Source organism: Anoplophora glabripennis, unplaced genomic scaffold (assembly GCF_000390285.2).
Source record: "Anoplophora glabripennis isolate ALB-LARVAE unplaced genomic scaffold, Agla_2.0 scaffold1035, whole genome shotgun sequence".
Lineage (NCBI taxonomy): Eukaryota > Metazoa > Arthropoda > Insecta > Coleoptera > Cerambycidae > Anoplophora > Anoplophora glabripennis.
The window spans coordinates 61,763-80,044 of NW_019417611.1; the positions used below are offsets into that span (position 1 = coordinate 61,763).

At 38.8% G+C, this 18,282-nt stretch overlaps 2 protein-coding genes across 2 annotated transcripts in view; one reads left to right on the plus strand and one right to left on the minus strand.

The window, feature by feature from the left end:
* Positions 1-18,282, minus strand: part of LOC108913557 — a 54,175-nt gene that overhangs the window by 10,294 nt on the left and 25,599 nt on the right. The window contains exons 4-5 of the mRNA XM_023456435.1: positions 5,879-6,270; positions 5,646-5,824 (exon numbers count right to left, since the gene is read on the minus strand). Coding sequence (XP_023312203.1) covers positions 5,646-5,824; positions 5,879-6,163 — 464 coding nt within the window. The 5' untranslated portion in view covers positions 6,164-6,270. The remainder of the gene's footprint in view (positions 1-5,645; positions 5,825-5,878; positions 6,271-18,282) is intronic.
* LOC111692424 lies at positions 14,402-16,701 on the plus strand. Its single transcript, XM_023456433.1, has 2 exons — positions 14,402-16,488; positions 16,548-16,701. Exon 1 carries the CDS (start codon positions 14,479-14,481, stop codon positions 15,904-15,906), a length of 1,428 nt encoding a protein of 475 aa, XP_023312201.1. The 5' UTR covers positions 14,402-14,478; the 3' UTR covers positions 15,907-16,488; positions 16,548-16,701.

The window sequence follows — 18,282 nt, forward strand, 5'->3', positions numbered from 1 at the left end:
TGATGACACCATAAACCTTTATGATGATGATGATGATGATGATGATGATGATGATGATAATAATAATAATAATAATTATAATAATATTATCTCTACTCCTCATTCTAATTACGAGAATTAGCCCATAAGTCGCAGACTTGTGCGGGAGAGGAGGCGGCATATTATTATTAGGCAGGCCGCATTTGCGCCCAGGAACGACTTATGTTCATTTACTGCATGAATGAGGGAAACCTGGAAAACCTCATTAATTAGGGGGGTGGTCAAATGCCAACCGGTGTCAATCTCTCACATTGACCTAAATTAACATTCTTCCACCCTACCATACCTGCACAGAGGGTGCCAATCCTCCGTACAAGCATAGCTAATCTACGGTCTACCGGCCGCGGGAATCGAATCCAGGCAGAAATTTGCACACGATTAAAGGACTGACGCCTTAAACCGTGCGGCTATCGACCGATGGATGGGTGAATGGGTGGGTTTTATAAGTGGTACAGGTGGATGGATAAATATGCGTATTCTTGCATGAACGACTGGATAGAAAGATGTATGAATTCATAAATGGGTAAGTGGATAAAAAGATGGATCCAGAACTATGCAACACGAATTATGCCATGAAAATGGCGTTTTTAAGTATTTTGATCTATTTTCTGTTTTTGAATGAAATTGGACCAGTTTGTCTGACTCTATGATGATAAATTGGAATTAAACGAGTTAAAAATCATACGTCTAGTGAACTGGTAGAATAATTTTACTTTTTATATCTTTCGTCGATCGTAAATGACGTTTTTTGTGAATTTTGACCTGTTTTTTAAATATTCCCGAAAACTCAGACCCGTTGGGCCAAATTTGAAGGCAAATTCGGATTCAGCGGAAAAAAGTACATGGAAATACAGGGGTCTGAATATCAGATCCGATACTTTTTTTTGTGGAGCTGTGTAATGATTGGAAAAGAAAGATACATGATAAGCTGTTTTTTTGACGGATTTTCCAAGCTATAAGAGTAGATTAAATGAGATCGACTAATCCGTCCCGTATTTGCTACACGGAGTCGCTAGAGGAAGGCTAGGGTTACTTGTAAGTAAGTTTAGTTTCAGAGTTCTTCCTTGGATTTCACGTTGAGCAGTCTAATTAACTTTAGAGTCTCGGGCTAATTAATTAAATTTAATAATGGATAAAGTTCTTTCAAATGTTTGCTATGAAGCGCGCATTCCCTGAATCTCGGTATGCTGTCGCGTGTCAATAAATTAATTAATAATGTTGTTCGAGTCGTTGTGTTGTTACTTTGTTTGTTGGTTTTGTTTATTGTTATTAAAACCCTTCCTGGAAGTTTTGGTGTTTCCTTTTGTTTCTCTCAACCTCAGTGACACCCTGTATAGCAGCCACTGGATTACATTCTACGTAAGCAATAGAGGGTAAGTGCCTGAAATTCATTCTCTGAACATACAACATTTTTAAGTTCCCACGTATTAATTAAAGTATAGTGATAATTATAAACTCCCTTTCGAGAATTAAATAGTAAATTCTCCAGACTCGTTATGATACTGGTCATAATAGATAATTAATTAAAGGTAGATAATTAAAGAAATAACCCTTCAGGTTACATTTTAAATGAACATACCTCGAGGAGTAACATGTCTTTACAAAATTAAAGAAAGAAAGAATAAAAGAAATATCAGTTTTATTCATTCCAAACAGAGAAAGAAATCCAAATAAAATCTGACGTATTACAAAATTACTAAATTGCATTACTAACCAGTGGAGGAGAGACATCGGCTATCGTCTACATAAAACGATAAAAAAATAGTGCGTCCTGTACAAAATTTAAATTGATCACACTTTTGCATGTAGCTTGTAATTTTCAAGAAATAAATTTTCTTAGATTTCTCAATTTTGCGTCAAATGTTGCGTTTCTTACATTTATTTGTAATTTTGCAAGGAGTCAAACAAAATGTTAAAAAAAAATCAGCAAAATATACTTCCAAATTGAATCTGTTTACGAATATACAGGGTGTCCGGTAAGTACCTCCTAATCTCTCGGCAGTGTATAGGGGAGGTCAAAATAAAACTAGTCCTTCCTATATTTTTTTTCCTAATGTGCCCCCTAACGGAGTTATGGGGGGTCAAAGGGGTACCTAGAAATTAACGTTTAGGGTTATAACTATGAAACCACCCTGTATATTTTAATAAAATTTTCGTACGTTGTATTACACATGGAGCTCTACGATTTGATGCTAAAATCAACTTTTTGCTATTATCAGGTGTCCAGAAACGGACTGGCCCTATCACAATTTTTCTCAAAATTTTGACAGAAGTAATTTTATCAAACTGAAAATATTATTATTAGATACTCTGAAGGTTTTTCTTTAAAAATGGTACTCTTTATTTATTTCGAAAAAATGAACGGTTTGCGAGATAAATCGGTTTTGAAAAAAATTGGTAACAAATACAACAACAATTAAAATTTATTTTTTTACAATAAAATCATTCCCGCTAGTGCCAGCCTACAGATTCACCATAAACATTTACTGGTGGTGAATTAAGGGAATGAATAATGCCGTTTCTTGTAAAATCAACATCTATGACCAAAATACATCTACAAATTATTATTGCTCTTGTCTCCATGGAGTTCTTTTCTATTGTTTTCGTTGTTAGACCCTGTTGATTTTAAAGTACTTGTCAAAGGCGCGTGACAGAATAAAAATTCAATTTTATTGTGGTATTCGTTTTAAGCCGTTAGAAATAACATTTAAAAATGGAAGAATATTCCTGTGCAGAATATGCTGATATGCACCTAATTTATGGGGAAGCATTATGCAACTCCGTGGAGGCAAGAAGACTTTATGAGGAAAGGTTTCCGGGTCGACATTTGCCGAGTCCAAAAACTTTTGAAAGAGTTGATCGTAGTTTAAGAGAAACAGGTAAAAAAAAATAGTGAAAAACGTTAGTGAAACTAATTTCTTCCGAATCCTTTATTTAGGAAGCTTTTTGCCACGCCGTGGTGGAGCAGGAGCCCCGAGGAGAGTACGAGACCCTCATGTAGAGGAACAAATATTGGAAGACGTTGCTAATAATCCTTCAAATAGCATAAGGAAGCTTGCGGCGCAAAACAATGTTACAAAATGGGCTGTACATGAAACTCTGAAAGAACAATTGCTTTACCCGTACCACATCCAAAAAGTACATGCTATGTCTCCAGATGATTATCCAAAAAGACTTCAATACGCCAATTGGTTTTTACAGCATCATATTCGGAATCATAATTTTGGTACATCTATTTTGTTCACCGATGAAGCAGGTTTTACAAGAGACGGCATAATTAATTCGCATAATCTACATGTCTGGGATGAAGAAAACCCTCACGCTTTAGTTCAAACTCGCTACCAACAAAGGTTTATGGTGAATGTGTGGGCTGGCATTATCGGGAATCATTTGATTGGTCCATTTATTCTGGAGCAAAGACTTAATGGTGCTCTTTATTTGCAATTTTTAGAGGAAAATCTAAATATTTTGTTAGAAGAAGTGCCCCTTCAAATAAGAACTGAAATGTGGTACATGCATGACGGTGCACCACCCCACTTTGATCGTTTAGTACGTCAACATCTGACGAATGTTTTTGGTGATCGATGGATAGGTCGAGGCGGACCTGTATTATGGCCACCTAGGTCGCCCGACCTAAACCCATTAGACTTTTTTCTGTGGGGTCATTTAAAAAATAACGTTTATTCAACACCCGTAAATAGTAGAGAGGAACTTCTGCTGAGGCTAACACAGAACTGTGACCATCTCCGCAATAATCACGGAATATTATTTCAAGTGCACCGGGAAAACATTCGTAGGATTAGAAAGTGCATTGAAGTACGGGGTGCTCATTTTGAACATCTACCGAAGTAACATTTAGGTACCTTTGTTCATTGTTGAATGTTCTTTGTTGCATGTCTTGTAAGTAAGTTATTTTTCAAATGTTATTTTTAATTGGTCACTACTTGCTCATAAAGTATAGCCAACCCGTTCAAAGATTTCTGGACTTGATAAAGTTAAAGAAATTAAATGCATGAAATAATATGTAAAAAAAATAAATTTTAATTGTTGTTTTTGTTACCAATTTTTTTCAAAACCGATTTATCTCGCAAACCGTTCATTTTTTCGAAATAAATAAAGAGTACCATTTTTAAAGAAAAACCTTCAGAGTATCTAATAATAATATTTTCAGTTTGATAAAATTACTTCTGTCAAAATTTTGAGAAAAATTGTGATAGGGCCAGTCCGTTTCTGGACACCTGATAATAGCAAAAAGTTGATTTTAGCATCAAATCGTAGAGCTCCATGTGTAATACAACGTACGAAAATTTTATTAAAATATACAGGGTGGTTTCAAAGTTATAACCCTAAACGTTAATTTCTAGGTACCCCTTTGACCCCCCATAACTCCGTTAGGGGGCACATTAGGAAAAAAAATTATAGGAAGGACTAGTTTTATTTTGACCTCCCCTATACACTCCCGAGAGATTAGGAGGTACTTACCGGACACCCTGTATATTATATACAGTGCGAAAAATGATAAAATCGAATCTGGCATTTTTTTTAATAACAGTTACTCACATAAATTGTAGCATGTAAGAAGATACTATTCCATAGTATATATCCATAGTAGTTCCACTATTATAAAAATAGTGGAACTACTATGCCAGAAACTTTTACATTAATATCAAAGTAGACATTATGGTTCTACTTTTGGAAGAAGTAACTACTTGATGAAAAGTTAGTAAAATGGCCTATACAGTCTGTTCAACTTTTATCGTCTGACGCCAGCTTTAGGTTTTAAGTAGTTTTTGTGATTGCTTGTGATTCAAATAAATAATTATTATAAATCATAGATTTTTATTTTCTTTTTATTTATTTAAAGTACGTTTATTTTCTTGCAAAATAACGTTGTGTGCAATATTATCAGTTACTTTGAATAATTGAGAGTGAACAACAGTTTTTTCTATTTCCTATAAAATTTGATCAAGTGAACTTACGATTTTTGCAAAGTAGGTTAACGATATGTTACAACAGACCTGGGAATCAAACTTATTTATCTAAATGTTACATATATTTAAATATTATTTTCTTGTTGAAAAAACTATTAGGAAACTGTAGAAAAATATTGTAGGCAATTGGTGCAAAAAAGTGTTTTAGCACTTTACGTGTTGGCAATTTCGCGTTGCATGCTAAAAAACACTAGTTGCATAAATACTTACAGTTCAATCAATTTCGTCTGACCGGTGAGATTATCAAACGTGAAAGGATGGGCACTACATATAAAAAATTAGAGGATTGAGTGGTGAGAACTAAAATACAATCGGGAAAGAAAGCGAAAACCGTTCATGTATTATCTGCTATCTTTAAACACGTTAAAATATTATCATTTATATAAAAAATATGTTTTTATATATTCCTTATTTTATTATTTTATTTCTCAGCTTTGCGCATTTAAAATTTTGTTTGAAATTATTTATGTGTGTTTTGTTATTATTTACAAGAATGTAAAACGTTTACTTTTAACCAATGAGAAATGAGCTCTGCGGTCCCCCACGCACTTTGTCTCTAGACGTGTGACCTTCTCCGGCTAGATGAAATAGATCGAATTGTAACTAGATACTCACTCATAGTTCCTGTTATTATCTGTAGAATTTAGAATAGGTCCAAAGAATCTAGTTGAACCAATTATATTTTCTGGAGAATTTTCTTTTTTTGGTTGATTTATAAATGACTTATGAGGTATTGGAACATCGTAGTCTGAATCGGAGTGCCGTCTCTGACGTGTAGGTAATAATTTTATTATCTAAAAATAAAATCCACACATTTCAAAAACCACAATTTGAATTATTTTTATCACCTCTTCATCTATCAAATTCGTACTAATAAGACTGGAGGTCAATCCTGGAGTTAAAATTGGTGCACATGTAACCTTGACAAGTTCATCCAACAGCCTGCTTAATTTATTCGAGTCTACATCTTCTCTAGAAAAATCAGATCGTTTGTTCGTCCACAACTCAACGTCACATTCACTGTCTGATCCACTAAATTGTTTTATTAGTTTCTTTACTTTGCATTTAGGAAAATCTTCTTTTTTTTCTTTTTCAAGGTCATCTAATATTTTGTCCAACCTTACGGTATTCATATTTTGTTTTTTCTTAGGTGGCAAAGGTACTAGCTGATTGTTATTGGGGATGTCGTTGTAAGAGGAATATGTACTAGAATGATGTTTTACGGGCAAGAAAAGGTTTTCTAAAAAATGTAAAATTTAAGTAACTCTTTTTTAAATCCACCAATTACAAAAAAACGAACACCTAATTGAAGTAACTATATTTTAAACATTTTTACAAATTTACTGCCGACTAGTAACTATTATTAAATGATGCACACTTGAAATGCAAAAAATTATTTTGTGGGATCCTTTTATTAATGTAGTCTTATAAGTTGTTGACAATTTTCTGTAAGTACTAATTAAGTCAGTAATAGGTAGTGGTCGGATACTATCGATAGTACATACTATCGATATATCGATATTCTCTGACTATCGGAAACTATCGATAGTTTACAAAAATATCGATAGACTATCGAACAATTCGTATGGCTATGCTACAAGAGATGACGCCCTATACAACTTCATTATGGTTGTCAAGTACAGAGAGCGTTCGTGTCGTGCCTACGAAATTCGGGACTTCCCGTTTGTTGTCTGTTAGCTGTTGCTGTTAGTAGGTACGACGACCAAAGTCGTATTCTACTTTACGAACCAAATATCAAATCACTGCACAACTCGCAACACAACTGATATAAATACTGTAAGTAATGAGCAATGCAACTACAACACTGCAAACTGTTAAATACAGTGCGTCCCAGAAGTAACGCAAAAAAATCGTATTTTACTTTGTGTAGAGTTTTCACAAAAACCGCTAAAACACGTCAATTAGTAAATAGGAATTGTCGTTTTGTCACGTTGGTTAAACCTTTTTTGCGCTATGTTTCATATACCTATGACATCATCGAAATTTTTTTTAAATAGCACTACCTAATTTTTTTAAACATAAATGGATAGCCCTTTTGAAGGGAAATGCGTCAATATAAGTAGTTAAACAGTGGGGATTCTAAGCCACTTCCAGGCTACCACCGGGCTGCCGCCATCCGGAGCTGGCACCAGGTCTCCAGCAGCAGCTCCAAGGTCACGCTGAAGAAGTGTCAGTGAGGTGCGGGGGTGGAGGATCTGGATTGCAGAAGAAGCCGGGGTCCGTCATCGGCAATGACCAGGAGGTCGGCATCTAGGAACGTGACGTCAGAGGTGGCACCAGGTGCGTGCTTGAGCAGCGGCGGGGGGCAGTGGGGTGCCGGCGTGCGGGGAAGCAGCGGAATACCTGCGTCAGGGAGCAGGGAGCAGGGAGCAGGGAGCAGGGAGCAGGGAGCGGGATGAAGAAGCAGGCGGCCGGAGTTGGCCTGCTGGATGCTGCACGACGGCAGCGGGCGGCGGGGGTCGGCGGCGGCAGCGGCGACGGCCTCATGGTATCAATCTTTTTGTTATAAGGTAGAAAATATAAGAAACTAGCGCGCGCGTGGGTTTAAGATTGTTCATGATTATGATGTAACTTTCCGGGAATGTGCCCACAGCTGTGTATGACTAATACCAGATAAGATGTTTTAATATAAACAAAGCGGAGGCTTCAGATAAAAATCGACTAAAAGTACTCACGACAAAAGTATTATTTAAAAAAATAAATCCCGTGTAGAATCAACATATATGAGTTGTTTGGTTTTAGCGTTTGCTTTGATACTCTCTTGGATGCATAAAAGTTTTATTTTTTAATGTAAATAAACATATTTCTCCGGCTTCATATGAGAACGTGACTATAAAGTAAACAAATTTTGATCATATAGTTATTATCGCATAAAATAATATTACGCCGACATTCGAATATTTACGTATAAATATCAGTTGGGAAAGGTTAGTTTATGCTATTATTAGGCATATACAGGGTGTCCACCGAAAGGTATGTTTTAAATGGATTTTACATTTGACCTATTTGAAAAAATAATAGCAGCTATTTTTTATTGCAAAGGTTGGCATGACTCACATTCTTGGAAACAATGATGACGTTGTCACGGGACGCATGAAAAGTCCAACATTGCGCCCCGTGATTTCCTGCCAGGGGCCTTTTTGAACAGCAGGCTACGGCGCACTCGACGTCCAGTCCGCAGTCCGACCGCTATTCATTAAATAACCGCCGAGTTTTGCCTCGGTAGCTCACTCTCAGTCGAGACTTGACACGAGAAGCATCTCTGAGTTAGTCTTCACACTTGTATTATAGTGTTTGAATCGAATAGCCTCTCATCGTCCGCTCCTTTAGTGACGAGTAGTCGCTACCAATTTTTAAATAGTAGTAGTACTGAGTATCAGCGACCCTTCGGGGTATATTAAAGCTGTTCCCCTCAGCTTGTGGCACGGCTTGGTCTGCCATTCCACAAAATAGGGAAAAAATAATTCGTTAACAAGTTCCCCTTTACTTATTAATTAAGGGGAACCCTACACCTATCGTTTCACAACGCGAGCCGAACTCGACATCCGCAGAAGCAGCCGCGGCCGTGCAGAAACGCTTCCTGCACGCATCCAGCGTGTCCTGGGGATTCTTAGGGATACCCCCAACCACGTCACCATCGCCAAACGGGTCCGGAAACCACCGCGTTCGTGGACATTGCGCCCAGCACGTGAGGCTTGAGTAACCGATATCCAGGTTACCTACACAGGCAAGGGAGCCTGTGCGATCCCAGCGAAGCATCTTCGACGACTACCAGGCCTAGTCCAGGTCCACTAGGTCTCCACCAGGTCCAATCCAGGTCCACCAGGTCCACTACGTCCACGCTAGGCCTACTCCAGGTCTACTACGTCCACCCTAGGTCCACAAGGGTCCACCAAGCCTCCACCAGGCGTACTCCAGGTCCACCAGGTCCGCACCAGGTCTGCTACAGGTCCTCCAGGCCCATACTAGGTCCGCTCCAGGTCCACCAGGTCCACCCTAGGTCTGAAGACCATTTTTGAAAAAAAAAAAAAAAAAAAAAAAATAAAATAAAATAAAAATAAATCCAAAAAAATAAATAAAATAAAATAAAATAAAAATAAATCCAAAAAAATAAAAAAAAAATAAAATAAAATAAAAATAAATCCAACAAAAAAAAATAAAATAAACAAATAAATAAAAATAAAAAAAATAAATAATAAAAAAAAATTTTTTTTAACCATCCGACATGGAGCCATCACCGTGCCTACCTGGTACCCCACCACGAGTGCCTTTGAGGCCTTCCCTGCTGGACAGCGAGGTGTCCTTCCATAATTACCAGCATCAAGGACTACCGTCCCAACCTGGATCTCCTACATCGCAGAGCTCCACGCCAAGCACCATCGAACTTCTGCAGGCTTTGACCCTAGTCAATCAAGCTCAACCGAATACCAGTACCCGTCCGGCCCCAAGCCAACCTGCTGCAGGTCCGAGCCAGACCTCAGCCAGGGCTCCAGCCCAGCCACCGAGGCAGTGAGCCTCCCAGATCCAGGTCCGATTGTTGAATCGCCTCTCTCGGCAATCGAACCAAACCCCTACGACAACATGGATGTCGAAGCCCTTGTCGGCGACCTCAACCACATTACCAATGAGGTCGTCCCAACCAATGCCGAATTGCCACGTCTGACCGTCTACCTGGAAGGTCAGAGATGCACCGCCCTAATTGATTCTGGAGCCGCCCTCAACATAGTGAGAGCCGATCTTGTCCAACCAACAGCCACCCAGGGCGATCATGTTACCCAGGTGCAACTTGCCTGTGGTAACACTACCGTCACCAGTCAGGGCACTCAAGCCGTGACCCTCCTTTTCGACCAACAAGCCCAGCACCACCGGGCAATCCAGTCCATGATGACGTCTCCTCGGACGAGGAAGACGAGATGCCACCACCGGAAGCCGCAGAAGCCGAGGACCAAGGTCTGGATGACCTACACCTCGGCCGGCCAATAGAGCTAGCGGCACCCCAAATCGGGGCTCCGGACCAGGACGGTCCACACCTCGACCGGCCAACAGAGCCACGACTACCCCATACCGAGGCCCAAGACCAGGACGGTCTCCACACCGGTCGGCTAATAAAGCCAGCCAGCCAACCAGGACGGCAACCTACGGACCATGGACGGGTCCAACGTCTGGATGACGACCGCCCTCCATGTCCACTGATAGCCTACCCTGAAGCGACACCAGGCCCTAGCCATGCTAGGCCACATGCAAACCCCCGAGCCAGCCACCACCCGCTAATAAAACCGACCAGTCAACCAGGACGGCCACCTATGGACCATGGACGGGTCCAACGTCTGGCGACGACCGCCCTCCATGTCCACTGATAGCCTACCCTGAGGCGACACCAGGCCCTAACCATGCTAGGCCACATGCAAACCCCCGAGCCAGCTACCACCCACTAATAAAACCAACCAGCCAACCAGGACGGCAACCTACGGACCATGGACGGGTCCAACGTCTGGACGACGACCGCCCTCCATGTCCACTGATAGCCTACCCTGAGACGATATCAGACCCTAGCCATGCTAGGCCACATGCAGAGACCAAACCCCTGAGCCAGCCACCACCCGCTGTAGGCGGTCCAACCAAACGACCGGCCCAGCATTTTCCCGGACACCTTGATATAAGGCGCAAGCGACGTCCAGTGAGGATGGTCGCTATTTCTCCGCCGCCCACCAAGAGGACTCAACAGCCACGTCCCCACGAGAGGCCAGGGACGTCGGCCAACCCCCAGCAGAGCCAACCAGCCGCCAGCCGGACTACCGGAGCAGCCAGCGTTGGACAGCCCCCACAGTGCCAAAGACAATCTAACATACACTAACCTATTTTTCAGTACCTACTACTTCATATATATTATTCTATATACTGTATTTTGCCATGTATTCAACCATTTTTTCTTTATAGAATAAAAACAAAACACCAACACTCAGAGATGCTTGTCCGAAACCCCGGGGGTGTCACGGGACGCAATAAAAGTCCAACATTGCGCCCCGTGATTTCCTGCTAGAGGCTTTTTTGAACAGTAGGCTGCGGCGCACTCGACGTCCAGTCCGCAGTCCGACCGCTATTCATTAAATAACCGCCGAGTTTTGCCTCGGTAGCTCACTCTCAGTCGAGACTTGACACGAGAAGCATCTCTGAGTTGGTCTTCACACTTGTATTATAGTGTTTGAATCGAATAGCCTCTCATTGTCCGCTCCTTTAGTGACGAGTAGTCGCTACCAATTTTTAAATAGTAGTAGTACTGAGTATCAGCGACCCTTCGGGGTATATTAAAGCTGTTCCCCTCAGCTTGTGGCACGGCTTGGTCTGCCATTCCACAAAATAGGGAAAAAATAATTCGTTAACAAGTTCCCCTTTACTTATTAATTAAGGGGAACCCTACACCTATCGTTTCACAACGCGAGCCGAACTCGACATCCGCAGAAGCAGCCGCGGCCGTGCAGAAACGCTTCCTGCACGCATCCAGCGTGTCCTGGGGATTCTTAGGGATACAACCAACCACGTCACCATCCCCAACGGGTCCCAGAACCACCGCGTTCGTGGACAACGTCATCACCATTTCCAGTCCAGGTGTTGTTTTTATTAGTTATGTAAACAAATGTATGATTTATTACCCTTTTCTTGGAATTTTGTCTGGCTTTTAAGCAGTTATGTAAACAAACTTCAAAGGCGGTGTGCGCCTTAATTTTTTCTCGGAAATTGATATATAGATGTATTTCTTGAAAAATACGTGACCAAAGTGTTGTTTACATTACCGTTATGTAAAAAAATACATGATTTATTACCCTTTTCTTGGAATTTTGTCTGGTTTTTAAACAAGTTTCAACCTGTAGCTGTGGTCCGAGCGTGGGAACTTGTAGATAAGCGGATGATGAAATATTTCATAATGTTGCATAATGTTGTGCAATGGCTTTATCTGTCCAGCGTTTCAGAGGCTTTTAATGCAAAACTGGATGTAACCGGAAATAACCGGTTATAACCGGAAATAGCCGAACGCGTCGACTATAAAAGCCCGAGGGCTCGTGAAAAGGTTTCATTTGCATTCGAAATTTGTTCCAGTGCACATGATTGTTTTGTCTGCTTTTCAAAGTCGTGTTAAACATTTTTTTATTGAAATACAAAATGTCAGTTGCCGAGACCGTGTGTGATGTCAGCTGTAAAATTATTAAACTGACCAAAAAATCGTTGACTCTGTTGAAGACCGATGACGAGATCAACAGACACATCAAAATTATAAATAAAAATATCGGTGTATTAAACGAGGCAATCAAAATTAAAATTCACAAGATTGATAAGAACGAGAATATATTCCGTTTGGAAAACAATTTGGCGGTGCTGAAATATTATCGTGAACAGCTAAAACAAATAAAGTGTCCGGAGGTTCGGTAGTGCGTCCCAACAAGAAGAATTTGGTTCGGGAATCATCGTGAACGTTAGTCTCAAAGAACCTAAATAGTTTCTAAAAAAATCATTTCGTAGTTTTTCTATAAAAGCGAAAAATGCCTTAAAGGACTCGTTAATTAAAGTAAATTTAGTTTTTGAAGGAAATTTTATAAAATTAAATGACGGGGAAGTAGATTTAAAATCATTCGGGACAAAAAGCGAAATTATTGACCGCAGTACCAATATAAAACAGTGGTGGGAAGACAATGTTGTTCAACCTATACTACACAAACTAGAAAACTTTGAACATCGTAATAGCGGCTGGACTTTGTTGGAAATTATCGGGCTACGTGTAAATATAAATAATTATTCACCGATTACCGTGGGCTCGTCAACGTACGTCGAGATGCCTGAATTTATTAAAAGAAAAAAGTGTGTTGTTAACGTAAAGAATGATGATGAGTATTGTGTTTTATGGAGCATAGTCTCTGCTCTACATCCAGCTAAAGCACATACATATAGAACTTCATCATATCCCAAATTTCGTGACATATTAAAATTTGACGACATAGAATTTCCTATAACTTTGAAACAAATTCCAAAATTAGAGCGTCTAAATAACTTGGCAATTAATGTGTACGGTATTGATAAGAAGGAAATCTTACCGGTATGCTTGAGTAAAAGCGATAGCAAACGAGTTATAAATTTACTAATGGTCCCGGCAAATTCGGTTCAAAATAACGACGGCGACGAAACACCTGTTTATCACTTTGCGTGGATAAAAAACATGTCACGCTTATTATCCAAATAATTGTCGAAACAAGACTAAAAAATTCATTTGCAATCGTTGTCTCAATCATTTCACAGAGCAGCGTCTTTTAGATGATCACTTCATATATTGCAATTATAAAACAAATACTTGCAAGGTAGAGCTACCGAGTGAGCAAGAAAAATTTTTACAGTTTAAAAATTATCGTTTTAAAGGAGGGTACCGTTCGCTGTTTATGCCGATTTTGAATACATTTTGGAACCGTGTGATGAGAACACTGATCTAAATTTAAATACTCAAAATGTACAAAAACATACTGCGTTTAGTGTCGCCTATTATCTTAAATGTTCTTATGATGATGGTCTCTCGCGTTTTAAATTGTATCGGGGTAGTGATTGCCAGGAGTGGTTCGTCCGGGAACTTGAACATATTGCCGACGAGGTGAATAACATCCTATCTCACCCGAAGCCCATGGAGCCTTTCACTGCCGCGCAAAAATTCGAAGATGATAATGCGAAATTTTGTCACATTTGCGAAAAACCGTTTACCAGTTTCGATATCAAAATTATGGACCATTCACATCTAAATTCGGTTTACCGGGGACCTTGTCATAATTCTTGTAACTTAAATTATACGGACAGTTACGTTATACCGGTCGTTTTTCATTGCTTGTCTTCTTACGACAGTCACTTAATCATACGTCACTTGGCTACGTCATTTGAAGGCAGCATTTCACTTTTACCAATAAATAAGGAAAAATATATTTCCTTCACAAAAGACGTAAAGGATACCAGAATCAAATTGAGATTTATAGATTCTTTCCGGTTTATGGCTGACAAAATTGAAAAATTGGCCTCATACCTCGATGACAGCCAAAAAAGAATCACCAAATCTCATTGTGATTCGGAGAAGACTTTCCGTCTTTTGACCAGGAAAGGTGTTTTTCCTTACGATTATCTAAATTCGTGGGAAAAATTAAATGACACGACATTACCGACCAAAGACGATTTTTATAGTAAACTGACTGACGAAGCTATTTCAGACAGCGAGTACGAGCACGCTACAAATGTCCGGAATACATTTAATATTCAAAATTTGGGGGAATATTCGGACTTGTACTTGAAAACTGACGTTCTACTTTTGGCAGATATTTTTGAAAATTTCCGTGAAAATTGTCTAAAAACTTACGGTCTTGAGCCTTTACATTATTATACCTCCCCCGGTCTGGCCTTTGATTCCATGCTCAAAATTACTAAACAGACATTAGAATTACTGACGGACATTGACAAAGTTTTAATTATCGAGAAGGGGATCCGAGGTGGCGTAGCCCAAGTGTCGAACCGGTACTCAAAGGCTAACAACAAGTACATGGGTGAGGCATACAATCCGGACGAACCCGATAAGTACATCATGTACTATGATGTAAATAACTTATACGGCGCGGCGATGTCTCTTCCCCTTCCAACCGGGGGATTCGAGTGGGTACCCGTCGATCAATTCTACAACTTGAATATAACCGATTTAGCAGATGATGCTGAAATCGGTTATATTTTAGAAGTGGACATTGAGTACCCGCCCGAACTTCATGAACTCCACAAAGACTTACCCCTGTGCCCGGAACAAATGGTTCCCCCAGGAGGCAAACAATCAAAATTACTGACAACACTTTTTTCGAAAACCGGTTACGTTATCCATTACAGACAATTGAAACGGTGTATTGAGCGGGGATTAAAGATTACTAAAGTACACAAAATTCTTAAATTCAACCAATCGGCTTGGTTACAAAAATACATAAATTTAAATACGGATTTACGGAAACAGGCGACTAACGAATTTGAGAAAAATTTCTATAAATTAATGAATAATTCTGTCTTTGGTAAAACCATGGAAAATGTGCGAAAACATAAAGACGTTAAACTGGTCACACAATGGGAGGGTCGACATGGGGCAAAAAATTTGATCGCGAAACCAAATTTTCACAGTTTAACAATTTTCGATGAAGACATGGTTATAGTAGAGATGAACAGACTCAAAATTAAGTTCAACAAGCCGATTTATGTTGGATTTAGTATTCTGGACCTTTCCAAAATTATACTTTACGATTTCCATTACGATTATATTAAACAAAATTTCGGCAATCAGGCTAAATTATTGTACACGGACACTGACAGTTTAATATACGAATTCACGGACATTGACATTTACGAGAGCATGAAGAGAGACATCCAGCTGTTTGATACATCAGACTACCCCGAAGATAATGCGTACGGTATGCCTCGTGTCAACAAAAAAGTACTAGGTCTTATGAAAGATGAAAGCTGTGGGAGAATAGTTACCGAGTATGCCGGGCTCAGAGCTAAAATGTACTCGTATAAAGTCGAGGGAAAACCCTCAAATATGCGTATCAAAGGACTTACTCGATCAGCCGTAAAACACATTACTTTCGAAGATTTCACGAATTGCCTATTTAATCAAAACACACTGGTTAAAGAGCAGAGACTTATACGTTCCAAACATCACGATTTATATACAATTAAACAAAATAAATTGGCTCTCAGTCCGTACGATGACAAGCGCATAATAAATTACGTCACCACAGACACGATCCCGTGGGGATATAATTTCCAACAAGCAGCGACTTGTTCGACCACTCCCATGGAGTTCTAAGTCGAAATAAATAGCGCGATATAGTAAACGTTGACATCATTCGTCTTTCTACCGTTGTTCGCGATGGCCGACTTAGACATTCAATTGCAATACGAACTTGTTAAAATTTCACAAAAGACTTACGAAGATTTCCTTCAAAAAGCCATTTTTGACGATAATTTTCAATTAATTGACAAAATTCTGGAAAAAATCGTGATTCCCGACCGTGCAATATATTGGCTAGCTTTGCGCGATAAATGTAACATCGGGTTGATGAAAAAAATCTTTGCCAAAAAACTTCAATACGATATATTTATCGAACAACTGCAAAATATTTTCCAAAAGGAATATATGTCTCATATTAGCCTCGATATTTTACGTCAAATTATAAAGAGTCATTATCCAATATTAAATTCATTTAATCGGTATTATTTGGAAAAATTATTGGTCAACGGTGATCCGTCATTGGTCGATCGACATAGTCAATGTTTCTCGGCAAAAAATATTTTTCTAAATTACAAAGAAATCGATTGGTCAATAGATAAGGCCGTTTGTGAGGCCGCCTACTTTACTCAATATAATTTTTTGGAAACTTTGCACCGGGTAATTAAAGAAAATAATTTAATTTTTAAATTAAATGTAAAAACTAATGAAACACATAGGCAGCTGATGGTATGGCTCCAGGAGAACGTCTCCAAGGGTACCAATGGTCAAGGTGTTGGATGGTCATCTGGCCCAGACAGCAGCAAATGGCCATCAAAATTAGTTGGAGATTATTCTCAGACATTATATATGTTAAATAAATATTATTTGTAAATATTTTTTTTTTTTTTGTATTGTATATAGATATTGTTTTTTGTAAATATATTATATATTAAGGAAAAAATGTATTATTTAATTAATAAATTTATATATTTTTATATTTGTGTTTTATTTCACTTTAATTTTAAGTAATAATAAAAAAAAACATTAATATTGTTTAAATATGTGTGACAAGGAAAAAATAAAAAAGAGAAAAATATTCAATAAAAACATTTATTTTGATAAAAAATAGTAATATAATAACATAATAATAATAATATAATAATAAATAATAATTAATTTAAAATATATGAAATATATTATTTTTGCCCCGCTGTGGTGCTGGTCTCTAGGCATCCGTGGGCTTCTAAGAGCCTACGGTACAGCTCCTTGTCTGTAACAATGAGAGAGCAATTTTTAGATATAAGTTTTTAAATATTGAACAAACGTTAACATACCTTTTAATATTTCTCGAAATGGGATTAGTTTTGGAGGTCCATCTTTCTACTCCTTCTCCTCCTCTTTATTCGTTTTAATATTTAGTATACATATGGTGGGACGGTGCACAATTTGCATGTACAAAGTTCTCCATTTAACAATTCGCTCATAGTAATAACTCTGTGCTCACTCATTGCTGCTACTGCTACTACTAATACACTGAATTGGATTTATGCCATCAGACGCGCTTTTAGCGTCTCACTCCCCTCTCTCCCTCCACTACTTCTCTCTCCCCACCCCACCCCACTCACTATTCGAGAAATGAAACGCACAGAGTTCAGCAATATTTTCCCACTTTATTCAAAATAAATAAATACAATCATCAAGCTTATCTCAAATAACAATATACCATTTATATATAGCATATACATTCTGTCTAGTGCAGCGTAAATCATTAATTTTATGTCTATTACAATGAAATTTTAAGCTAGATAACATTAAATATTTTATTCTACTACAGCCATACGGCTCCAAGTCAATAATAATATTATTAGGTAAATGAGGCTCTAGCCATCCCTTTTTCTCCAATCCTTTCACGAGGACAGGCTGCTCCTCGTCTAACACACTATCGGATATGAAATCTCCGAGTCCACTGTACGGTAAATTATCCCACGATGACAACCATCTAAAACCGTGTACATGATTCACAGTCCAGTCGATTTGGATTTTTACACTCTCCCTGAGATGTTTATAGGGAATCTTGGGCTTGACTATTCTATTCACACAGGATTTGTCGTTAATGTTAAAAATGGAAATTTCCTTGCACGTGAAAGCCAATTCTTTTTTGTATTGAAATCCCTGCAAGTCGATTATGTACATAGCTGCTGATGCTAATAAGTGCGAACTATGCTCGTCAGAGGGTTATAGTACACGATCCTATCGTGAATTATAAGACAATAGGCTGCGGTCTCCTTCGGGATATTGTCATTAGTACCGAATTCCAGTCTAATGTCCACAGTTCCCGACTTTAGAACCTCATTCTGACAGGAACAATCGACGACTACCAGAGGAGCCATATACTTGTACGTATATGTAGTTAGAAAAGGCTCACTATCCTTCTGATAGTATGAATGTTGAAATTGAGCATACATGTCATAC